The 26988-nt window shown below is 36.7% G+C and overlaps 2 protein-coding genes across 2 annotated transcripts in view; one reads left to right on the forward strand and one right to left on the reverse strand.

The window, feature by feature from the left end:
• Positions 1 to 950: 950 nt before the first annotated feature.
• The window catches only part of LOC309802312 (ankyrin repeat domain-containing protein 26-like), a 162158-nt gene continuing 136120 nt past the window's right edge, over positions 951 to 26988 (reverse strand). The window contains exons 40-48 of the mRNA XM_082617748.1: positions 26305 to 26457; positions 23390 to 23460; positions 22955 to 23048; positions 18700 to 18806; positions 16974 to 17103; positions 8397 to 8614; positions 6772 to 7000; positions 2072 to 2117; positions 951 to 1368 (exon numbers count right to left, since the gene is read on the reverse strand). Of these exons, the coding sequence (XP_082473874.1) occupies positions 1208 to 1368; positions 2072 to 2117; positions 6772 to 7000; positions 8397 to 8614; positions 16974 to 17103; positions 18700 to 18806; positions 22955 to 23048; positions 23390 to 23460; positions 26305 to 26457 (1209 nt within the window). The 3' untranslated portion in view covers positions 951 to 1207. The remainder of the gene's footprint in view (positions 1369 to 2071; positions 2118 to 6771; positions 7001 to 8396; positions 8615 to 16973; positions 17104 to 18699; positions 18807 to 22954; positions 23049 to 23389; positions 23461 to 26304; positions 26458 to 26988) is intronic.
• On the forward strand, positions 8754 to 10277 carry LOC309802315 (maternal embryonic leucine zipper kinase-like; the record flags this gene model as incomplete). The annotated part of the gene is made up of 1 exon (XM_082617752.1): positions 8754 to 10277. The coding sequence occupies one exon, from the start codon at positions 8754 to 8756 to the stop codon at positions 9915 to 9917; it is 1164 nt and encodes a 387-aa protein (XP_082473878.1). The 3' UTR covers positions 9918 to 10277.

Consider the following 26988-nt stretch of genomic DNA (forward strand, 5'->3'; position numbering starts at 1 on the left):
AAGTTATATATACTAAGTTTCATGACACTAGAACAATTGTAATACATCCAAACATTGACAATAAGGACTTCCCTGGTGGCACAGTGGTTAAGAATCCTCCTGCCAATGCAGGGAACACAGGTTCGCCCTGGTCCGGGAAGATCCCACATGCCATGGAGCAACTAAGCCTGTGCGCCACGACTACTGAGCCTGTGCTCTAGAGCCCGCATGCCACAACTACTGAAGCCCACGCGCCTAGAGCCCAGGCTCCGCAACAAGAGAAGCCACCACGATGAGAAGCCCGTAGCCCCCGCTCGCCGCAACTAGAGAAAGTCCGCATGCAGCAACGAAGACCCAACACACTCAAAAATAAATAATTAAAAAAACCCCAAAACATTGACAATAGCCATAGCAGCAGTATATCCAAATGATGTCTGTCTAAATCTTTAGGTCTATATATAGTGATAAAATTCGAACTAGAAAAAAAGCTATCAATCAACACCACTATATATTAATGACAAGTTTGGTTGTCTGGGTGCTGGTATCAGGGCTCAGTTTGAGTATGTAAAACTCAACAGTGTTTTGATTCACAAAATCTGATTAAAAGTAAGTTAGATGCAGAGAAACATGGTTTAAAATACTATATAAATTTTCATCATACACATATAATACAAAAATATTTTCCTTTAATCCAGATTTTCACGTCATGTTTAATGGGAAACAACTAAAATGTTATGCAAACAACCCAGGAGGGAAATTTTTACTATTTATCTTTTAGATCATATAATCTTTCTTCAAAATCTGTACATATCCTCGTGATGTTTTCAAAACTAGATCTTGATTTAGATTTGACTCATCAGTAGCTCCTACATGAGAAGCTCTATAGCATGCCGATTCAATTCAGCAGCAGCTGAAAAGAAAAAGAAAGGATTATATTCTTTACCTAAAATACTTGAATTAACTAAATATAAGTTAGTAAAAAAAAAACCTGAGACCTTTCTAAGCGTTCAGAAGAATGAAAAGTATCTATACACGACATAACACAAAATACAAGATTACTAGTATATAATTTGCCTGTGGTTGCACGATGAATTAATTGCTCTTGTGGCTGAGTATCAGAGCTTCTGGCTTTCTCATTCGTCATTCATTTACTCAACAACCATCTGCTAAGGTGCTGTGACAAGCACTGAAATTACAAGATGAAGGTGACACAGTCCACCCTTAAAAATCATGCTATAAACTGGAAAAACAGACAAACAGGCAATTTCCACACAGAGTCATAAATACTATGACAGGTATAAAAGAGGGTACAAGGAACACTCAGAAGTGACACCCAGCTTTGTGTCAATACTGTCAGCTTTTTGGTGGAGGTGGTATGTAAGTGGATACCTGAAGGACAAGGGAAAAGTACGGGAGATGGAGGGAAGAGGCAAATACAAAGACTAAAGGTGAGGAAGAGCATCTGTGGGATTGCAAGCAGTCTATTTGACTGGATGTAGAGCAAAGGGGCAGAGGAAGGTAGTAAAGAGATAAGGCTGAATACTATGGCAGGACCCAAACTGATTTGGGTGTTTTTATTCCATGATAAGGAATTTGGAATTTTTCCTGAGAGCGAAAGATAAACCAATGACAAAGTCAATGACAGGAAATTTTAATGTCAGCCACTAAGTGACAGCTACATGAATGTGACTGCTTGAGTCTGGGTTTTTTGGCCTTAATCACTGCCAGAAACTTGAGAAGTTGATAAACCCCATGTTTTCTAATAGTGTCAGTGTGCAGGTTGACAGTTCCACAGGGATGGCAGAAGCAGAGAGGAAGGATATAACCAGAAATAAAAAGAAATACATAGACTTTTTGAGATTTTTTTTTAAAGCTGTGGAATATGATGAATAAATGAGGAATCAGGATATTTTTCATTATGAATGTTCATTCTTTCACATTTTTTCATTAGATATGTATAAGAAAAGATATTTAACCTATCAATAGTATCTGTCATCCAAACAATGGAAAGAGATGCCATTTACTACTGAATATTTACAGTTTATTTCAGAAATCAATGTCTAAATTTAATTCATAAATTTCAGCAACATACCTTTTTCTAGTACTCTAGTTATATTTTTTTCCATCTCCTGCCACATCTGAAATAAGTCAAATATTATTTAAGTTAGACAAGAGACATTTTTGTAGGAATGATGTATAGCTTATGAAATGTGGCCTTTAAATAATACTTCTAGAGACTAGACATAATTTGAGGATTGCTTAAATAGAAAAATAATCACATCAATAAAATAAAATAAATTCCTACTTATTTTGATTTTAGATAATAAAGAACATATATATGTAATGTTATTTAGATTAATCGGATAAAAAGTACAATAAATATCAGTCTACTGAATATACATAATTTCAGAGGGTGATATTTGATCTTATTGGTACAAACAAGTTTAAACGATTAAAGTCATATATATATTACAATGAATGCATTACTTTGCAATTCTTAGAAAAATTGCTCTTTCTAAAAGTTTAATCAGTTTTTTACTCTAATGGATCTTTCCTTAAAATGAGTTTTCCTTTCTTACACTTCTATATAACTAAAATTTTAAGGTATGTTCTATGGTAATAATTTTTCAACATAGAATCTTAAATACATAAAATGGAGAAAATGGTTCCGTTGTAATGTCATGTCAAAATTCTACGGGCAAAAAAATAAGTAAAGGTATTTTGCTGTCTATATTAGGACTGAAACATTTATTTCAGAAAATCTGCTTGAAGAAAGGAAAAGTAGAGGCTAGAGCCAGTTTTCAAACTCAGTTTCTGATTCATGACTTTCTAGAATTAGAAACAAGGAAAACAATACATAATTCTTTAACTGTAACTTTGTTTCCATTCTAGAAATTAGGGCCAACTTTTTGAAACATTTGACTAATTATAGTTATCTACTTAATTATGAAATGTGTGGGAACATTTCAAACTGTATTACAAGTGTCTCCACCTAGAGTGTCCTTTTAAAAATCTTTCTTATAAAAGGCACCCTCTCACTAAACAGGGTCTCAAATAGTATACTGAACATGACAAACACTGTGATGATAAGGATATCATGATAGCCAACGCCTTTGTAAATTTTAGGTGCGAAGACAAATTTTTTGGCTAGCGGTTTCCCAATATTTTCAGAGACTGTTTTCCATAACACTTTTCTGACAACAGCACTGTAGAGAGGCCCTATGAAATGAATAATGTGACAACATTACTAGACAGGTTTTGTGAAATTAATAACTCATAACAGATGAAGGAAGAAGCCTTTACTGAAATAATTTTGTATTACCATTAATAAACACTGCAAAATGTAGGTCACGTTTGTACATGCGTTGAATTAGGGAATGAACTCAGAAGGGGAAGAGAAGTGTCATCTGCCACCTACCCACCACAGCTCCAACAAGGCAGAGGACCACACGACACTGAGGGAACGTTTTCTTCTTCTTCCCTGACTTTATAATTAATGTACATTGTTCAAAACAACCCCCACTATAAAGTAGGGGAAAGGTGAAAGGAACATTTTAGAAAGAAACGTAGTGAAGCCAGTAACAATATGAAGCACAACAGGTATGTGCTCGTTCACCCAACCGTAATATACTACTGTTAAATTATATCTGAGACTGCAGGCTGGAAAATAATGTTGCACTCTCTTTTTAAGACCAATTTGATAAATATATACACACCACACACATACACATGCACACTCATTTCCAAAGTTAATTTATTTTCAGTAATTATTGATACTTTTAAAAGTTGATATCACTCATTTTAAATGTCACGAAAATGTAATAAAATCAAGTCATTTAAACCACTTCAATTCATTATCCAATTGTAAACAGGCTAAGGTATGAAGGAAATTACACTTGGCAGTCTGTAGATATTAAGTACCTATATTTTGCTGCAGAGAGAAGAACTGAGGAAGAATTTGTAGATCAAAGAGCTGAAAAACTAAGTACAGGAAAAAAAATGAATGAAAGAAAAAGAACTGTTAAGAAGTTGAACTATTACCTCTATCTTTCAAAAGATAAAATGCCTACTCATTTGTCCATGTGGACAAAATGAAGTGGGAACAAGAAGGATTATACTGATATAATAAACTGAGACAATAAACAAGTTTATTGAACTCTGCCTGTGCCTTATGAGAAACTAGCTCAACTACTGTGGTAATTTGATTAGAGTTAAAACTCAAGAGTGGATAGGCACTGCCTTGGTGATGTAAACACGAGGCCTATTTTTTTTAAAAGAAATGTGACTCAATATTCTGGTGAGACACAAAATGTTGTGTCATATAAAAAGTCAAAGTCTTAGGAATATTAATTGTTTTAGCTTCAGTGCATTTGTATGACCACATTTAGAAAGAGAGTTGCTAAACTGAATGGACATTTGAGCAATTTTTAAAATTACTTAAATAAATCATTAGAAAAATTTTCAAAGTGTCAGTAATGCACCAAAAGTCCAAAATCAGTCAATGTAAAATGTAATCCTCCTACTTAAGACAGATTTAAAGGGCATTTATTAACTACTGTGGCCATGCATCGTGTTTGGCACACAAATACCTAAAAACTCTTGAACATAAAAAAATCTTTAAACCAGTGAGACTGTGTCTGTTATAAAGTTGTCTGGAATAGTTTTTAACTTTTCAGTTCTTGAAAAAATTCTATGTGCAAGAAAATCTAACAGTGATGTAGCTATTTTGGCTAATGTTAACCTTTTGTATTTTATAATAATATAATTAAATAACACAATTGAAAAAAACTGTAAAATTACTTCTGATATATAGGACCAAACATCCCAGAATTAACTAGAATGTGAAAACTGAGGGTAAAATTAGCAAGACAGATACGTAGTAATCTCCTACCCCCACAATGGTATCAACTGCTAAGACTGAACTTCATGTACTGGTGAGGGAGGTAATAAATCTGTGTTAGGTACATGGAGTAAGCTTGCTGCTACAACCAGCACAACTGAAACCACACACCTAGAGCAGTACTTTGCTATAATTATTTTCCTTAAAGTTAGGGGAAAATGCTGAGTAAGATAAAACTTCACAGTAGGAATAGTCCAAAATGTTAAAACATTGCCAATAAAGGAGAATGATAAACAAATGCAATCTTAATGCCATTTTTAACATTTTACTTTGTAGAATCATAGCTAAAACCTTTAGAAGGCTATTGTTTTATCATGTCCCATTCAAAAACCCACCTCTTTCTATCATTTTAGACAGTACGTTAACACCTCTCATAGTATTATTTTATGTTTTCCTAGTAGAAATAATTATATTCCTAGCAATTCCAGAAGGCACCTTCTTTCTGTAAGTCTTACTAAGAATTATGTGAACAACAACTGTATAATAACTCTTCCGCGGCATTCTGTAGTGATTATGGAGACGTCTTTGCATCTTGATAGAGTTAAGTAGTGCTCTTCAATCTCTCTTATTAAAACCAGCACGATTTGGCAAAGACCCCACAAGGGAACTATGTATACCTAGTAACTACAACATGGAGTTTAAAATAAACTATTTTTCGATTTATCTAGAATTACTAAAAAAATAAACGCCTCTTTCCTCCAAAAAAATTAAAGGAAAAAATTCCCGCAGAAATTTTCTCTCACATTGTTTTTGCATTCACACACTCTTTCATCTTCATCTTGTAAAATGAAACATTGTTTGATTTTTTGGGTGACAACCCATGAGAACATTCTAAGTTTACATCATGCTTAGCAACTGACAGAGGGCTTGACATGCATTTTCTTTTCGACCCTGGAGTCCAGTTTCATGGCTCTGAAGCACTTAGACCCAATTTAGCCACAGCACTGTCTAAGAAACCTTAGCTTTGCTCTTCTATGATTTCTTACGACGTGAAGCCAAATGAGAAAACAGGTTGAGACTTCATTTAACAAGGCCTACTGTTCTCTGCATCAAGAACATCATGAAAACACCATCAAAACCATAACCCCGTGTGCACTGAGTGAGATGCATATTTTAATAACAATGATACACAATGAAAACCAGTTGCAATTTAAAGACTCCCCATCATAGTCATCATTCATCCAGGTGATGGCAAGATAGAGACATAAGTGGACTTCATTTTAAAAGTTTAAATATTTGCTTTATTTACGTATTTAGAAATGTTCTACAATTGCTCAGCAAGACATTTTATAAAAATTCCATAAAAATGCTCTAAGTAAAATAGCAATTAAGGATGCACTCTCATGTACGAAAATGACAAAAAAATTTAACTTAAAAACAGAAATTAACCTATTTAGTGCTACAAGTCTATTTAATTCACAAAAAGGATTTATCTAGGATTCCTTTAAATAAAAAAAAAATCCATATATGGTTAAGTGTTTGGATGCCAATCATTCACTTATGCTTAGGGGTAGAAAAACTAGGGTGCAGCAAAACTTGAAAATGATTATGAACCATTGCCAAACTGAAATCAACTAGAAGGTATATCTTTGGTTATTAGGCAATAATACTTAATTTCTAAAATAGAAGTTAACTGCAGTTTTTCAAGAAATTTAAAATTTGTCAGTTTAATTACATTTACTGAATAAAGTTAATGATAAATCTCTCTTGAAAATGAGAAATCCAGGGACTTTAAAAAATCATAAAATTTCTGTCTCTTTATTAGCACAATTAATTATGGCTTTTACTTCGTGTGTGTAAGTCAAATAAACAATTCAGAATTTCACCAAATTAAAAACAAGAATTATTATCAGAAATCTGAAACCCAGGGAAAAAAGGGTAATATAACTAACCTTGGTCCAGTAAATCTCCATGCTCTCATGTGAAGGGCGCCAACTTGAGGTAGAAATCCCTAAGTTTTCTCCTGGAGTAAGATATCTATTGAGCACTAAACTATTATTAATATTTCCTACACAAGGTGGCTTCAGGACTGGCCTCGTAGTAAGAGTGCTGAGTAAAGATCTGTTCTGCTGTTTCTCCACCAGTAGTTTGGTACTGACCTTTGCCAGCTTCTTATTAGTCCTGGGAAGATGGCAAAACACCAATTTCATTCATTGCATTTTCCCTAAATGATTTGTAAATGATTTGCATTTCTTAAATTGCCATAATAGTAAATGGAATGAACCATTAAACCACGTTTTAACACTGAAAATGGGTCAGAGCAGACCTATTATAAACAATTCTAGGTGTAAAATTGTTCTAAAGAAGTACATATGTGTCTGGGGGATCCTTAACTAACAAGTCAGTCAAAGTCAGGAGAGAGAAATGGCGTCAGCGATGGAGACGGCTTAACAGGTGACGCTTGCTGCCTTCTGCGATGGCTGCACTTAGACACCCACCTTTAGTAAACCAGTTCAGGGATGAAAAAACAAACCATCCCTCAAAGACATTTTCAAGCATTTGCTTTCACCACCCCTGTATACACATTTCACTCATTACCTCAGAGGAATTAAGCATTCGGCACTGAGGAATAATCTAGAGCAGCGGTCCCCAACCTTTCTGGCACCGGGGCCAGTTTCGTGGAAGACAACTTTTCCATGGATGGGGGTGTATGGGGGTTGTCAGGATGGTTCAGGCGGTAATGCGAGCGATGGGGGGCGATGGGGGGGCGCGGCAGGTGAAGCTTTGCTGGCTCGTCCACCGCTCACCTCCTGCTGTGCGGCCCGGTTCCTAACAGGCTGCGGACAGGTACCGGTAACACTGTTACTGAGGCACTGGGGGTGGGATCTGCCCTTGCGGTCTTCCACGCACACCCTCACGCAGGCCACCGTGTTATTTTTAGACACTTTGTGAATTATACGGCCCTTCGCCCCTCTGTTACTTTCCCCTTATTTCACAAGCATGCCTTTATGTAGAGTAGAAAAACTTCAAATACAGTAGTTTGTCTCAGGGCGCCCTCTAGCGATGATACCAAAGATCATAATCAAGAAAGTAAATTTACCAAATGCTAAAATGTGACGCTTTGCGTTTAAGCGGTAATCTTCCAAAAAATAATTAAACTCGTTAATATTTCTATTTACGGGAATTCCAACAAGAAATTTTATCTCAGTTACAAAGTTTCAAAAACACTTAGCTTAAAGACTAAATCAGGTTAACTATTGGGTTGGCCAAAAAGTTCGTTTGGGTTTTTCCAGTAACATCTTACGGGAAGACACAAATGAACTTTTTGGCCAACGCAATATATGAAAATATAAAAAATAAAGTTATGTAAAACCAACAAAAAGGTGGGGAGATGCAAACTGGACTCACATTTTAAAGGTGACTTCACTTACTAACATCATTTTCCAAAGTTATACTATCTAGTTAGCTTTCACTTCCTACTAATCTCATGAACCTGGCTCAATAAAAATTATGCTTTAGAGGCAAATTAATGAGCTAAATTTAAATTTATTTTCTATGATTCTACGTTTTGACTTACTTCTTTAGTTCATTTGCCAATGACTTTCTAACTTTTAGTTCTTCGAGGTAGAGTTGCTTATATTTTTCCAACTCTGCTTTAGTAGAATCGTCTTGAAAAGTTTTCATTTTGGAGAGTTCAGATTCCAGATCTTTAATTCTCAGTTCCATTGGACTTCTTATTGAAGCATTATTATTCTCTCTTAACTGCTCTAAGTTTTCTTGAGATGCTGCTTGTGTCTAAAGTCAAATAAAAACATACATGTTTAAAATAATTATAACCTGAATAATTATAGTATATTTGTTCCCTTTAGTTTTGTGTCAATGATTCAGAGAGCAATTTTAAATGTGAAAAAAAAGCTGAACTTTAAAAATATTTATGCAAGATTACAACTGTCCTGTTGAGTGGCAAGGCAAGACTCCTCTTTTTCACCTTGATGAAGATTGTGTAACGGAACTTTCTGTATATCACAGAAACAACAGACAAACAATGGAGGATTTAATTTCACTGTGGCAGTATGATCACCTCACAGCTACTTATCTTCTACTCCTAGCCAAGAAGGCTCGGGGAAAACCAGTTCGTTTAAGGCTTCTTTCGTCCTGTGGACAAGCCAGCTCGACTGCAGTCACAAACATCAAGCCAAAGAATCTGAGTCTAGAAGATGTGATCACCAGTGATGAAAATTATGTGGCTGGATTAATAGACTATGAATGGTGTGAAGATATTTCATCAACAGGTGTGGCTACTCCACAAACACCACAGTTTGCCAAGCATTGGATAGAGTCAAATGGTCTGGAATCTAAATCATTAACTCCAGTATTATGCACAGCATCTGCCAATAAATTAAAGAACAAAGAGAATGTATATACTCCTAAGTCTGCTGTGAAGAATGACGAGTGCTTTTCATTTCCTGAGCCAAAGACTCCAGTTAATAAGAACCAGCATAAAAGAGAAATACTCACTACACCAAATCATTACAGTACACCCTCAAAAGCTAGAAACCAGTGCCTGAAAGAGACCCCAGTTAAAATGACAGTAAATTCAGCAGGAACAGAGAAGTTAATAACAGGTGTCATTAGCCCTGAGAGGCGGTGTCACTCAGTGGAACTCAACCTTAACCAAGTACATGTAGAGGATACTCCAAAAAGAGAAGGAACCAAAGTGTTTGGGAGCCTTGAGAAGGGGTTGGATAAGGTTATCACTGTGCTTACCAGGAGCAAAAGGAAGGGCTCGGCCAAAGATGGGCCAAGAAGACTAAAGCCTCACTATAACATGACTACAACCAGATTAGTGAATCCAGATCAACTCTTGAATGAAATAATGTCTATTCTTCCAAAGAAGCACGTTGACTTTGTACAAAAGGGCTATACACTGAAGTGTCAAACACAGTCAGATTTTGGCAAAGTGACAATGCAGTTTGAGCTAGAAGTGTGCCAGCTTCAAAAGCCCGACGTGGTGGGTATCAGGAGGCAGCGGCTTAAGGGTGATGCCTGGGTTTACAAGAGATTAGTGGAAGACATCCTGTCTAGCTGCAAGGTTTAATTGATGAATGGTTTCCATCCTGCCTGATGAGTATGGGTGCGATACAGCCTACATGGAGCCTGGTGTGATGGGTTTGATTTTTAAAGTCCTCTGGAACTACGAACTTGTTTCTAAAGAGCTACCTTAAAGACCAATATCTTTTTGTTTTTAAACAAAAGATATTATTTCATGGATGAATCTAAGGCAAGCCCCTCTGGCATTATCTCTTACTGTCTTTTTTAATCCTGTGCGTTGTATATTAATAACTGTTGACTTTCTTAGATTCACTTCCATACATGAATGTAAGCTCTTAACTATGTCTCCTTTTAATGTGTAATTTCTTTCTGAAATAAAACCGTTTGCGACTATAAAAAAAAATTATCATCAATGTAAACTGAATTAAATCTTAATTACAAAATTAAAGTTGGATCATTCTTATATTCGTACTCATGTAATCTGATAATTCAAAGAATAATAGGATCAATTTAAAAATTTTTAAATTGAACAATACAGCTAAGAATAATCCAAGAGTATAGTACAATTTCTAAATCATAATATTTTCTTTTCATCCTAATAGTTTTGTTTTATACCAGTTGGTCTTCAAAATAAAATGATTCCCTAGTGAGAATCGTTCTGAAAGATCAATTTAGTGAGAATAATGATGGAAACTGAAATATTTAAAGGGAGAAACAAATGCCACCTTCCTTCCAGTAATTTACAAAACAAACTGCTATAAGGGAAGTAGAAGAAACATATAAAATGTATACATCTGAAATGTAATTTATAAATGTGAAGTGAATTAAAGCACATTACAGATCAAAAAATTAACCTGTAAAAATAGGTTGACTTCTTTTAATTTTTCTATTATATCCTGTCTTGCTCTTTCTTCAACCTCCCATTTATACTGCTCTACTTGACTGTGTTCTATCATATTCATTTCTATATGACTTCTGAGGTTCACTACTTCTTGTTCCAACTTCTTTTAATTCTTCTCTAGTTTTTCACATTTCTTTTGCATTACTTTCATAGATAATAACTCCTGTTGAAGAACTTGATTTTTGACACCCAGATGTAGACATTTTGAAGATGCAGTTTCCAGTTCTGCTGTAAGGTCATCAATCTTCATGAATAAAGTAAAATCGCTTGGTAATTAGGGACATAGACTGAGAATAGCCTAACTCAAAACCAGTATCCACTTTTAAAATAAATTCAGTTACAATAAAATGGTGTCTATATTGTAGCGTGTAGGACCTTGAATTACTAAGAAAATGAAGAAAAAAGTTCAAACCACCAAGAGCCACAAATATATATCCTTCACTGTCATCATTGTTACACAAAATTTGCATTTGATTTTATACTTTTATTCTTCTATTGTTTCATGCCTTTCCTCCATAAAATGACTATAAGTCACCTCTTAGTAGAAAGCCTCTTACTCCTTCCCCACCCCCATCTTAACCCACCATGATTTTTAAAGTTTTAGGGATATCATATTGAGTTATTTGGGGCTGAATTAATAAATGCCTCCCAAAATAAGACTCGGAAAATCAGACTCTAATGAGTCTTGTAAATATGGCTTCTAATACCATAAGCCTTTTTTCTGAACTACAAATATTTTATGCTAATTTGAATTGCATTCCAAGGAGAAATGCTTCGCAGGGTTAAGGAGAAATCACATCTCCCAGTGTCATAGTTTAGCGAGATGATCCATACATTTTTCTGAACAAAAAAATGCCATTAATTCTTGTAATGCTTTGTTACTTTCCACAGAATAAGAGAACATACTAAACAAAACAAACAAAAAACTTGCTGGAATTTCAAGGACACTGAGTTGGGAAGAACTACTTCCCTTTAGACAGAATGATTATTTGGTCAGACAAGGCAAGTGGATGTGGTAGTTTAAAAAACATGTCTACATGTTTTGAAACTGGTGGCTCAGTGGTTGAGAGTCCGCCTGCCGATGCAGGGGACACGGGCTCGTGCCCCGGTCCGGGAAGATCCCACATGCCGCCACGGAGCGGCTGGGCCCGTGAGCCATGGCTGCTGAGCCTGCACGTCCAGAGCCTGTGCTCCACAACGGGAGAGGCCACAACAGTGAGAGGCCTGCGTACCGCAAAAAAAGGGGAAAAAAAAAACATGTCTACAAATTCTTGGACACTTATCTCACGAAATTCTCAGGGCTTCGCAAGACTGTTAATGGAAGCCTGACGGCCCTTGAAGAGGCTGAAGGTGACAGCTTCTAGGCAAGGGAAGAAAATGACACTGCAACCTGGAGGTAGGGGGATTCTAGCTACAAAGCAGCTGAAAGTAAAATTGATGAGAGGGATAAGCTAAAAAAAAAAGACTATTGAATATAAAGGATCCAGGACTCATTGGGTTCAAATATCTGTATCCCATTTACAGCATCTCCACATGCCCAAATAATGCTAAAACAGAGAAATAGCTTCTGGGCTAAGATCAGATTTAGGGTGCTGCCAGGAAAACATGGTCTAAAGATGAAGCCAAGACTGTAGAACCCTTTATTAACACCCTGGAAAGACTTAAGTTGGTGCCTCAAATTCCTTTAAGGATCTTAAAAAAGCATAAGAATTTAAAGGCATCATCCTACAAAGTTTCCCGTCCTACCGTCCTACAACAGCTTCACAAGAAGCCCAAGGGGAAGAGCTTATCTCAAAAAGATTTGGGAGGGTAGCTTTTCCAATGTCATGAACCCCAATAAAATTCACAGGACATTCAAAGCTTTAAAGAGAACTGTGGTAGCAAAAACACTGCTTGCTAGCTTGCATTAACAGAGACCAAGACAGTACAAAATGAGAAGAGGCCTCTGGGATTTTCTTAGAAGTTCTGTAAGTCCCCCTTCCTCCAGGTTTCAGTGTCATTTTCTTCCCTTGCTGGCTTGAGAAACACTACTCAGCTGCAAACACAGGTCATTTCTTATGAAAAGGACAGAACAAAGAGCTCAGAGGGTACAGCAAAGGAGAATCACTTCCATGGTCGGGACTAAGTCCTAATCACAGAGCTGGCAGCAGGTATCAGGCTGTATTTCAGAACTGCTATGGACCAGCATGTCTTCCACTTTCCATTTCTGAAGGGGAGAGTCTTTAGCAGTTTAACAGAATGTTGGTTATGTGGGTGACAGAAGATCTGTCCCTTTAGTTCTCAAGTCTTAGTACTGAGAGGATTGGTACTCAAGGGGCTATACTCTAGAAACCACACCCAGGAGCCTCATCCCCATCCATACCTGGTGAAAGATGGTAAGATCCTGGACTCAAGCCTGAGCCTGACACCATAACAATTGAGACTTGTGGGGGAACTGAGTAGGGATAAGTGTATTCTTCATGTGGAAGGAATATAAAAATTGTGGCCAGTGGGTAGATTATGCTGGTTTTTAAATGTATCCATAAGTTTTTGAAAAAAATTATCCCATAAGAAAAGGTAGACTATGGGCCAGGCATAAGTGACTTATTCCTAATGAACAGAATATGGTGAAAGAGATGCTGTGTGAATTGCAAGGCGAGGTTAGACAAGGCAACACGGCTTCTGCCTGGTTCTTAACCTTGGAACCCAGCCCCATGTTGTGAGGAAGCTCAGGCCACAAAGAGAGCCTAGGTGTTCAGGGTAGGTGTTCCAACTGAGGGGAAGAGAGGCCAGCTGTCCTGGCTATGCTTTTCCCAAGTATAGATTGTGAACAAAATAAACATTGCTTATTTCAGCTACTAAACTTTGAGGAGATTTTTAGGAAAAAACAGATAGAAAAGTGGATGAAAAAAAAGAGATAATAAGAAACATAACTTAGACACAGTAGAAATTGGTTTCCTATAAACTGGAATCTAATAAACGTTGAGATTAATTTAAAATGACAAACAATGCTGATGAGAAGAAGCAGATAACTAGAAGAAAGACCTAAGAACTATTCAGGAGGAAGTTTTGGGCAGGTTCCCTTCACTTACAATTTCTTACAAATAGGCAGGTATGCCTCTTCAGAATTTCCCCTCAAGTTTGAAGATAAGCAAGATTGGTAAGCAAGGAGACATATGAAGTATAATAGTTGAAAAACAACTAGAAATCGTCAGTTTAATTACCAAAATCAGACTTCTTTACCTCATCTCAATTAACTGAAATTCTAAGGGATAGGCAACTTTGAATATTTATTAATCTAGGACTCAATCTTCATTGTCCTTTCCTCAGAGAGGAAATAAAACATCATGGAAGGATTTTTAATCTTCTCAGTAGTAAAACAAATGGAGTGTCCTTTGGCAGTATATAATTAAATACAATTTTTCCTTTACCTTACTTAAAGCTTGTTTGTAAGGGAAGGTAGGATTTCTCATTTTTACATTGTACCACAGTGCTTCTCTATATCATACAAACTGGCTTTGAAATTTTGAAATTCAAATTACTAATCTATTATTTGTCCCAGATAAATTATTACCTTTTTAAAAAAATTTATTTTATTTATTTTATTTATTTTTGGCTGTGTTGGGTCTTCGTTGCTGTGCACAGGCTTTCTCTAGTTGTGGCGAGCAGGGGCTACTCTTTGTTGAGGTGCACAGGCTTCTCATTACGGTGGCTTCTCTTGTTGTGGAACACGGGTTCTAGGTGCATGGGCTTCAGTAGTTGTGGCACACAGGTTCCACAGCTGTGGCTTGCGGGCTCTAGAGTGCAGGCTCAGTAGTTGTGGCGCATGGGCTTAGTTGCTCCATGGCATGTGGGATCTTCCCGGACCTGGGCTCGAACCATTGTCCCCTGCATTGGCAGGCAGATTCTTAACCACTGCACTACCAGGGAAGCCCTACCTGGTTTTTAACAGCTATACTCTTAAAAATTTTTCTTTGGATGGGTTGAAATAGTTATTCTATTCATTATGTGTTAAGCTATAAAGTACAGCTATGCATCTCTTTCTTTTTCAATCAAAGAAGGTAGATACAGGGAACTGTGGTTTCTGAGAATGCAGGATCTATGTCAAGAATAAGATCAGCACGAGTGTTATACACAAGAACCACATCAAAAGATGATTTAATTGTGAATTGCAACATGATGGCTTAGAGAGACTTCCAATGAGGAAAGCTGACAGCCCAGACTTAATCTTCTCCTAGATGGTGAAACCTATGGATGAGTCTATGAATTATAATGAGCTAAACATAATGAAGCAGAGAGCAGATGAAGTCAGCAGATCTCGTGACCACGATTTGATGGAAACTGGAGTGAAGTGGGAGGCACTGGGTGAGAGACTAAAGGTCTGAATGGAGGGAGAAAAAAAGGAATGGACTTTACCTTTGTAAACCTACTTCCCATTGTGTCATGGGGTCAGTGAGGCATAAGCTGGCCACAGGCTCCTTCAAGAGGCAAAAAACCTCCACGGAAGTAGAGTTAAAGACATTCCACTACACTGACTTTTTATTATTACATAAAACAACTGGTAAGATGCAAGATGACGAAGAAAGAATTCTCATAAAATCTGACTTGATACTGGCATAGGACAGACATATAGATCAATGCGTTACCATTGAGGATGTAAAAGGAAAGCCCCACATTTACGGCCAACTGATTGTAAGAGTGCCAAATAATTGAATGAGACAAGAATAGTCTTTTTAACAAATGGTACTGGGACAACAGAATATCCACATACAAAAGGATAAAATTAGACCTCTACCTCATACCATATGTAGAAATTAAGTCAATATGCAAGAGCTAAAACTACAAAAGTCTTAGAAGAAAACACAGGTGTTTATCTTCATGACTGGATTTGGCAATTCTTAGATATGACACCAAAAGACAAAAATCGACTAACTGAACTTCATCAATATTAAAGACTTCCGTGTTTTGAAGGACACCATCAAGAAGGGGAAAGGGCAAGCTCCTGAGTGAGAGAAAATACTTGAAAATCCTATATCCGATCGAAGACTTGTATCTAGGATACAAAAAGAACTCTTACAATTCAATAATAAAAAGACAATCCAACTTAAAAATGGGCAAAAAGTTGAATAGACAGTTCTTCAAAGAAGATACACAGATAGACAATAAGCACATGAAAAGTGCCTCAACCTTATTAGTCAACAGCAAAACGCTAATCAAAACCACAATGAGATGCCACTTCACACCTACTAGGATGGCTATAATCAGAAAGATGGGTAATGACAAGTGTTGGCGGGCATGTAGAGAAACTGGAATGCTTACACACTTTGGATAAAAATGTAAAATGGTGCAGCCACTCTGGAAAACAGTACGGCAGTTCCTCAAAAGTTTAAACAGAGTTACCATATGATACAGCAATTCCATTCATAAGTATATTCCAAAAAGAAATGAAAAAAATATGTTCACACCGAAACCTGGACATGAATGTTCATAGCAGCATTATTAACAATAGCCAAAAAAGGGGAAACCACCCAAAGGTCTATCAACTGATGAATGGATAAATAAAATGTGGTATGTCCATACAAATGAATATTATTCAGCAATAAAAAGAAATAAAGTATTGATCCACGCTACAAAACAGATGTACCTTAAAAATATTATGCTGAATGAAAGAAGGCAGTCACAAAGGACCCCATATTCTGTGATTCCACTGACATGAAATATCCAAAATAGGCAAATCTATCGAAACAGGGAGTACAGTCGTGGTATTAGGGCTGGGAATATGAGGAAGGGAAAACTGGCACAGGGTGATGGCTAAAAAGTATAGGGTTTCTTTTTAGGGTGATGAAAATGGTCTAAAATTGATTGTGGTGATAACTGTATAACTCTTTGAATATACTAAAAGTCACTGAATTGTACAGTTTAAATGAGTGGACTGCATGGTATGTTCATTATATTTCAATAAAGCTGTCACCAAAAAATAATGGATGCTTTGGGGTAATGGTGTGCTGCTCAGCTTCAGATCACTAGCCATGGTTCAAGACACAAACAGTCAACAGTGTGCCCTTTTTATGGAAAAATTATATAGGAAAAAGCTGTCTTTTTTACTGGTATCAAGTCTAAAAAATTAAGAGACAAATCTGTGTTTCACTGCTCAAAGCATGGAGTGATTTATATTTCCCCCAATTAAGTGACTTTTGGGTCCCAAAACTGATTAAAAATTACCTTATGTTTTAGCATATTAATCTGAATATCCATTTCACTTTGACTGGTTTTTAAATCTCCATGGAAACTAAGCTCTCCATTTTCATATTCATTTAACTTCCTTCTTGGCATTTTTAAGAGTTTCTTAAGTCTGTAGAAATGCATAGAATGAATAAGTCAAGTTCTTTAAGAGTAGATAATTAATAACTATTTAAACAGATATATGTTCTATCATATAAAATAAACTCTATAAATTATAATCCTTTCTCATCTGTTCTAATCTAATATGGGTTGAAAGCATAATAACTAACTTATAATCTTAGGTAAATAATATGAAGAAAAATTTTACGACACATGCTAAGTAAAGAGTTAATATAGTATGTGTATACATATATTATACGGTTCTTATAAGGAAGCTGTTATTAGTATCCATTTTTAGTATGTTAATATGAAATACTAACTTATTATTAAATACTAGTTATAAACCAGACATCAGTATCCAAGCTGAAGAAGAAGAGCATATCATATATGAATGTTTTGAAAAGACACAAAAAGACATTTTGGTACCTACTGACCACAGCCTCTACAAGAAGCAAAGAAATAACACACAAAAAATCATCGACACTCACTCACTCAAAATAGAAAAAGAAACAAGAAAGAACAATCTTTGGCGTCTGAGCTGCTGGAGAAGAAAACCAGGCTGAGCTTCATAAAAAAGGAAATCAGCAGAGAGAGAATGTGTACCAGTCCCTTCAAGCTGTTTTAAGAGATCTAGAAATCTTGCCCAGCACAATGTTAACAAAATGCCAAGCAATGTAGAGAAAATTAAATGAGAGAAAAATACTTATGAGAATCAGGGAAGAACCATAAGTACAATACCAAAATCCACAGATGCTCAAGTCCTCCTAAGCACATACTCCTGTATACTTTAAATCATCTCTAGATCACTTATAATACCTAATACAAGGTAAGTGCTATGTAAATAGTTATAAATACAATGTAAATAAATTCTATGGAAATAGTTGCCACCTGAGGCCAATCCAAGTTTTGCTTTTGGGAACTTTCTGGAATTTTTTTCCCCCTGAATACCTTCAATCTGAGGTTGGTTGAATCTGTGGATGCTGAGGGCAAACTGTGCTCAGCAAATAACCAGAAAGGAAGCCATGTGGAGGCATCACAGACATTGGGAAACACTCTATTTTTTTTTTTATAATCTGAGTGGTCAAAACATGAACATTAATTTTATTATTCTTTAAGCCATACATATGTTTTTGTATGTATATTTTAGAACTAAACTTTTAGAGCAGAAAGAAAACATAAGCAAGATCAAGATAGTTTTTGATGTTGTTAAACAGTGACACAAATAGGTTTTTAGATATTAAAATACTTGAACGCTGAAGGGGAAGAACACAACTAAAAGAGGGCAGGATTACCCAAAAGGAGCAAAGATATCTTGCAGACATAAAAATTCAAGGTAGATGATGAAGAGCAGAGTGACATTACTATATGCAAGGCACACTATTGTTATTGTTTTAGAAATCATTAAAGAGGAACTGTAGTACTGGGGCACTCAAAACAGTTTCAGATTGTGCTGTGAGTTTCTAAAGTAAACTTTTAAATAGGATGGATGATTTGTTTAAGTATGAATATACACATATAAAATGAATTTGTATCTAAGGTTTTAATAAAACAAAATTATAGTTAAATCAATTAATTGTTGAAATTATCAGAAATATTAAAATCTTACCCAGTAATCTCTTTTTCTAATTCAGTATTTTTCTTCATTACTCGATCCAAACTATATTCCAGAGACTGTTTTAACTCAATATATTTCTTGAATTTCTCCTTTTCATCCTCAAAAAAAATTCATTATTTTTTAAAACCTAGAGACTTACTCTTCTTTCTTAAAAATATTACTTCTCATGAATTCATGAGTAATATATGTTTATAGTGAAACACAGTTTATAAACCTGATGCCAATAAGGACAGATTTCAAAAATAATGACTTTTCTTGAAACAGCTTATATTGATTTTTCATTTTCATCATTTCATCATTTTTCTAGAATTTAAACTGCCAAAATTTATTTGTTAAAAACAGACGTTTTGGGACTTCCCTGGTGGCATGGTGGATAAGACTCCGTGCTCCCAATGCAGGGGGCCTGGGTTCAATCCTTAGTCAGAGAACTAGATCCCACATGCAGGCCGCAACTAAGAGCTTGCATGCCACAACTAAGGAGCACACCTGCTGCAACTGGGGAGCCCGCCTGCTGCAACCAAGACTTGGAGCAACCAAATAATAATAATAATAATAAATAAATAAGTAAATAAATAACCCAGAGGTTTTTACACGTTAATGAAATTTTTTTAAAGACTGGTTATATTTACGTTTTAGTTTCTAAAGATGCCCTAGAAACATTTTCATCAACGGTTTAAGATATTCCAGGTTTTGTTAAATCACATCTTACTAATATAATCTTTGAAAAATTCCCACACAAGATAAAGCCTTGCATTCTCTGTAAGCATTCTTCCATAGGTTACAATTTCTCCATTTCTATTAACCATTCTTCTCTTTAAATAAAGTTTAAGTCCTCTGTACACTAAATAAAAATGTAACTTCGGGCTTCTCTGGTGGCGCAGTGTTTGAGAGTCTGCCTGCTGATGCAAGGGACACGGGTTCGTGCCCCGGTACGGGAAGATCCCACATGCCTTGGAGTGGCCGGGCCCGGGAGCCATGGCCACTGAGCCTGCGCGACCGGAGCCTGTGCTCCGCAACGGGAGAGGCCGCAACAGTGAGAGGCCCGCGTCCCGCATAAAAAAAAAATGTAACTTCTTCTTGATTCTTGTAGCTTTTTCTCTCATCCTTTTTCTCCCTCACTCCCGCTACTGGACTCTTACATTCTTTTTTTAAATTAATTAATTAAATTTATTTATTTATTTTTGGCTGTGTTGGGTCTTTGTTGCTGCGTGCGGGCTTTCTCTACTTGTGGTGAGCAGGGGCTACTCTTCGTTGTGGTGCGTGGGCTTCTCATTGCAGTGACTTCTCTTGTTGCAGAGCATGAGCTCTAGGTACATGGGCTCAGTAGTTGTGGCTTGCGGGCTCTAGAGCGCAGGCTCAGTAGTTGTGGCGCACAGGCTTAATTGCTCTGCGGCATGTGGGATCTTCCCGGACCAAGGCTCGAACCCGTGTCCCCTGCATTGGCAGGTGGATTCTTAACCACTGCGCTACTAGGGAAGCCCGGGACTCTTACATTCTTTAACGCATGGTCTCATCCATAATTCATCTTTCATCACTTATTCTCTTCTTTTACACTAAATTGACTTTCAATCTTGTAACTCCACTAAAAGTTTTGAGGGTCATCAAGAACCGTTTCTTCTTCAGTCCTTACCCTGCTTCACTTCTCAGCAGCAACCGCGAACATGACCACACTCTGCCTCTGCTCCTCTGAGCCCACCTCAGTCTGAATGACAGTAACCCTTGATGTTCAGTCCTTGACCCTTTCTAATCCTCTTTCTAAATTCTCTCAGGGCTCCTTACATCTCAAGGCTTCGTACCAGATTCCCTAACCTGCCTTTCCAGCCTTGACCCCTTTGCTGAGATCACCTGTACTTTTCTCTCCCCCTTCTTGCTCCTCATAGACAACATCCTCAGCCACACTCATGAGCCATTACTCAGTGAGGATTATCCTTGTACAGAGCTATTCTTGGACACTTTACGTTTATTCTTATTGGTGTTACTTTGAGTGTAGTGTTATTTTCTAATCTTGGGGGGCACCCTCACCCTTAGGATGTTGACCAGCATACTTTGTCTTTATTTTCTTTTACAATGTGAAAGTTTTTCACAAGGATCAGATTATCAATTATTTGCCCTTGTTTTCTTCTCTTTTTTTTTTTTTTTGGCTGCATTGGATCTGCGTTGCTGCGTGTGGGCTTTCTCTAGTTGAGGTGAGTGGGGGCTTCTCTTCACTGTGGTGCGTGGGCTTCTCACTGCAGTGGCCTCTCTTGTTGCAGAGCACAGGCTCTAGGAACGTGGGCTGTAGTAGTTGCAGCACATGGGCTCAGTAGTTGTGGCTCGCAGGCTCTAGAGTGCAGGCTCAGTAGTTGTGGTGCACGGGCTTAGTGGCTCCCCGGCATGTGGGATCTTCCCGGACCAGGGATCAAACCTATGTCCAATGCAGTGGCAGGTGGATTCCTAACCACTGCACCAGGGAAGTCCCTGCCCTTGTTTTCTTTTGAATGCTTTCCTACTCCATAGAGACCTGACCTTATGGAAGTCTTCTGACACTCCTTTCAGGTGAATACTCAACTATATTGTTTGGAGTCTTGAGTCAGCTAGAGCTCTCTCTTCTTCCCAGCCCAGATTCTTCATCTCAACACTGTGTTGACCATATATCTTAACTCAGGTTGGCTCTGGCCTGGGGATTCCTGAGATGAGAACTTTAGGAGAAGCCAGGGCTACTGACTGAGTTGGTGAAAAGCTCCTCATTAAATTTTTGATTTGTGTAGACCTTAAAGTGGCCAATAATTCTATGTCATAATCCTAACTCATTTCTATAGGAATCTACAGAAAATCCCTCATTATTTTTTTTTAATATGCTTAATCAGTGTGGGGTATCCTTACAAAATTTTCAATTTCTGATACTCGAATAGATGTGTTTGACAATGTAAGGGGACATCTGGCACTCTCATTCACATGAGACTCCCTTTGTCAACATATTGTGTTGTCACTCGTATGAAAAGTATGCTAATACAATGTGACTAATGCATATCAAGTCTAGAAAAAATAATTTTCAATGTTTCTTTGAACACAAGAAGGGCCAGTCAATAGAATGTTCTAGTCCCCCTGACAGGTATATCTGTATAATGACACTACATGAATCTAACTATTGTGATGGAAAGAAACGAGTTGATAGGTGCATCTACCTCATCCCTCCAACTTAGGGTTCAAAATAGAATCTTCTGATTTTTAAATCATAAGTAGCTTCCCTACAAAGGAGAGTATAAATGGCAGGAGAATTCCTTTCTGCTTGGTAAATAATTACATAGCTTTCACTATACATTGATAAATTGGAATCCTGGATTACACATCAGTCTTTTCTGAGACTGGCTGTTACACCTTTGAAAGGCTGATTAACTCAAGTGTCTGGGAGAAAAATTGTTCCTGAACTTGCCATGCTAGGAGCACCTGTTACTATGTAAGGCCCTGATTGAGCAGCCATTTCTGCTTTTTCACTGGCATCTCTTTTCTTTTTTTAAAGAAAAAAGGGGGACTTCCCTGGGGGTCCAGTGGTTAAGACTTTGCCTTCCAATGCAGGAAGTTTGATTCCTGGTCAGGGATTTAAGATCCCACATGCCTCCTGGCCAAAAAACCAAAACATAAAACAGAAGCAGTATTGTATCAAATTCAATTAAGACTTGAAGAATGGTCCACATCAAAAAAATCTTTAAAAAATAAAGTAAAATAAAATCCAAGAAAGGAAAAAATACATTCCTTTCAGAAAAATGCTTGCATAGTGACCCAGTATTCCTTCTTGATAAAGAAAATGAACTACAACATTAAAAGTAATTCATTCTCAAAATAGCACTGGAGGGTTTAGATTACAAGGGAAGTTCAGAATTCTAGATCAAATCATTACTCAAATTTCTGGACTCAAACAGATATTTGTGTACCACTGTTCATAGCAGCATTGTTAACAATAGCCAGAAGGTGGAAAAATCACAGTGTTCATTGACAGATGAATGAATAAACAAAATGTGGTATATATAAAATATTGCTTTTGGACTGTCACCATCTTTTTAATTAAAGTCTTACTATAAAAATCAATTTTATTATTTCAGTCAACTTCCTCTATAAAGAGGAATTATGCTACCAGTAGCAAGTAGTATCAATATAAAAATAAACTCTTTTATCAATGAGACTTTTCATAGTGTCCAAAATATTCTTATTACTAGTAAAAAAATTAAAATTCCTTTTCAGCATGACAGAAATTAAGAGATTGACTTACTGAACTTGTACTTAACAGGTTTTTCTGAAGCTCTTCAATTTTGTCCGCTTGCTCTTTGACTGTAGCTTTTAAGTTGGCATTTTCAATTTCAAGCCTAAAATGCATATTTTAAAATAATTACTCTCACACATAGATTTTAAAATACCACACAGTTTCTGAACAAACACCTGCAGGTTCAATTACATACATTCTTAGAATTTTGAAAAGTAGATGATTTGGCAATTGTGCCGTTTTCTAGTTGTGTTCTGTGGATAATGTGAAAAATTTAGAAATAATGGAGAAAAATTATGCATTTCAAAATAGCTCAAAGCTGAAATGTTTACCCAGCTTTACAATGATGTATTTATTGTCATAACTGATATAATTCTCATACTATACTGCTTATCTGCTCTATACTTATACTTAAGTTATTTTCTGTGCTGCTTTAAATTGTACTTTTGGATGTGATCCTGCGTCTTCTCAGCACATCTCATGGCCTCTGTACATCGATCCTGTGCTTCTTGCAACTAAAAGGAGAAAATTTTTTTTAAATTACTGATAATCTAGCAAATCCGCCATCATCTGTTTTTATGTCTTTCATCTGCATATTGTTTATGGCTACTTTCCTGCTGCAACAGCAGAGTTGAGTTGCTACAACAGACACCTTGTGAACCACAAAGCCTAAAATATTTACTATCTGGCCCTTTACAAGTTACTGACTTCTCGTACTAAACCACAACATCATTCATGCTTTAAATTATATTTTATCAAATAAATACACAAATTTATAAATTGGCCAAATGGGGAAAGACATTTATATTTTTTACTCCACGCTCTATACCAACTATAATTTTAAATATCCACATATGTGAATGACCACAGCTCTTTCAGTGATTATGAACGTTCACACTACACACTACTGTTGGTGACAACCAGATGCTTCAGGGACTAGTGTGAGAGGTAGTATCTACACAGGAGCCAGAATGCGTGGGTCTGAGTCCCAATTCCACCACTTATTTGCTGTATGTCCTTGAGCAAATTACTTAAATTTTCTGTGTCTCAGTTTCTCCAGCCGTAAAATGAAGATAATAATAGCACTGACCTCACTGGGATGTCGGGAAGATTAAATTGGGGGTGTGTGTACATAACGTATTTAGAAAAGTACGTGGCACATAGTAAATGCTAAGTGTTTACAATCAGAATTATTACTATTGCTGTATTTTATGTTCTAAACAATTTGATATTTTAGGCAGATGGCATGCCAACAGAAGTGGTCTCCTGTACAAGTCACACTGAAATCATTCTCCATCCCATTGAAATTGGCAGTAAACAGGGAGCATGAGGACCAGAATGTATGTGCCCAGTACTTCAAAAACTTTCACTGATTCCACTAGTCCTTTTCTCCACTTATAATAATTTATAACTTACTTCCTCTCTGTACTACTCAGTGGGCAGTGATCATGGACTAATATGCAAATAGCACCTCCTGGATTGAGTGGTACATAACTTACATGACCATCAGAGGAAGGGTTAAGTCACTGGCATGGAAATATCACCCTACTGCTAAATCAAAGTTCTGAATCAATTCACTCCCAGCAACCGGTTATGTCTAGAAAGCACTCGGATGAGAAAATTAAGGTTATGTGGTATGGATATTGGAGAAGCTATCCACAGAGCGTTACAGTTGGTGAAATGCTATCAATGTGAAAATCCCCAGTTCTGGCTGCATAATGAAGGAAGGCAAATTTAGATTTTTTTTTCTAGAGTGAGGGGGAAAAAAAGAGCATTTAATTGAACAATTCTCCTCTATTAGATTAAGAGCTTTTAATTGTATATTTAATTGCTTAAAATACATTTTAATAAAAGATTATATCAATATCTCCAAGAAAAAGTTATTGTATGGTATAAAGGACTTAATTGTATCCTAGCAACTGTTAAGCTAAAATATTTTCAATTTATGCAAGACAGGTGCCGTGCATATCAATAAATATTCCCTGTTAGACAAATTTATACTTAGACGAGATTCTCTCTCATGAAAAAACATTAAAACAGTGTAAAATTAAGGGCTAAACTCTTCTTCACAGACTAGATGACAGGGTCAATGAGAGCTAGGACAGTCAGAGAGAGAGCTTCATGGAGAAGACTCGGGGCCAGGTCTGAATAAATGGAGGATTAGGCAGGAGGAAAAGAAACTGTAAAGACAGAAAGGACAGCATGAGTAAAGGCCAAGAAAAGGTGAAATCAGCCAATTAACTCAGAGGATAAAACCCAACAGCAGGGAGATAAGAATTATGTCCACACAGTAACTTGTAAATGACTGTTCACAGCAGCATTATTAACAGCCCAAAGGTGGAAATAACCCAAAGGCCCATCAACTGATGAATGGATGAACGGCTTAGCCACATAACGTGCTGTTCAACAATAAACATAAATGGAAGTACTGATATGCGCTATAACATGGATGAACCTCGAAAATGTTACGTCAAATGAGAAAAGCTAATCACAAAGGACCACATACTGTGTGATTCCATTTATATGAAATACCCAGAATAGGCACATCTACAGAGGCAGAGATTAGACTGGTGGTTGCTGGGGCTGAGGGAGATGGGGGCCATGGGTGATGGCTAAGGGATGCAGAGTTTTCCTTTGGGGGTGATGGAGATGCTCTATAATTGATGCCAAGTGCACGACTCTCTGAATATACACGGAGAGATTGAACTACACATTTTAAATGGGTGAATTATATGATATGTGAATTATCTCAATAGTTTTCTTAAAAATACAATGGCAGGATCTAGATAATTTTCTTAATTTTCTATTTTGGGTGTACATACTACACACGATCTGAGTATCTCTACGCTTTTACAATATATCTAAAATGAAAAGAAAATGAAGACAATGCCTAACTTCAACTGATGTGTATAATGACCTTTCTGCACATGTTATTCTGAAATCCATGAAATAAATACACACAGATACTACATCCATTCATGAAAGTGAAGATGAAAAATGACAATTTTATGGAACATTCAATTAAACATTATCCTCTGATTTTATCTGGCTTGCTTCATCATGGTAGTAGAGATATCACTAAAAAATACTGTTTAATAGAAAAAAAAAGTCTCTCAACTTCTGTGAGGAATCACGCACAATTCTCATCTTTCCTAAGGGTAAATATTGTAAGAAAAAATATATAATGCAAACGGCAGGATGAAAGTCAGAGTTTAAGAAACAAGTGCATTATATAGATAACAAAATTGTAATAAATTTGCTTGTAACAAAAATACAAAAGAAAGCCAGCCATGAAAATTAGTATCCTAAAACACTTTATCCTATACATTAAGTATTGACACGTTAAATTTCATACATACCTGACTTGTGACTTGACGTAATTTTTTCTTTAAATCCTGTGCATCATCTTCTAAATTAGTACGATAACGTGACGTGGCCTCCAGTGAAGCCTCTGACATAGATTGCTTTTTTAAGGTATCAGCCAGTTCTTGTTGAAGTTGTCTCACAAGTGCCTAATAAGATACTCTGTCACTGATTTTATAAATTAACTTATTATTAAGTTATGTTAATAATAGATAACTCCAACCTATGTACTTTGAAAACTATCACCAGAGACATCAATTTTTCTCCTTCTCCTTGTATGTGCACCTTCCTGCTCACTGAATTTGGTTTAAGACACAGAAGGTGTTACCCTCCGGCCTTATCGCTATTAAGTTACTTAGACAATGGATTCAGTCCCACTATCCACTCCCCGACCTTCCCAATCAATTTGCTGAGCTTGAGGACCTCCTCAAGTCTCAGAAAGAAATGGGTGTGTAGGTGGGACGAGTGGTGGGAACATCTTCCCTCTTCTCTACTGGAGGCTTCCATTAACTTCAGAGATCCTCACATATTCAATCCAGTGCTCAATAGATTCCTATCTCAGAATTAAAATGAGGTCATTCCCATTTTAATTCCTAGAATTAAAATGAGACCTTCAGGGCAGCCCTCTGACTCCCGATAGAAGCCCCTATGTCCCCCACCCTATTCCTGCTACTCATGAA

Source organism: Mesoplodon mirus (genome assembly GCF_964341445.2).
Source record: "Mesoplodon mirus genome assembly, chromosome: 4".
NCBI lineage: Eukaryota > Metazoa > Chordata > Mammalia > Artiodactyla > Ziphiidae > Mesoplodon > Mesoplodon mirus.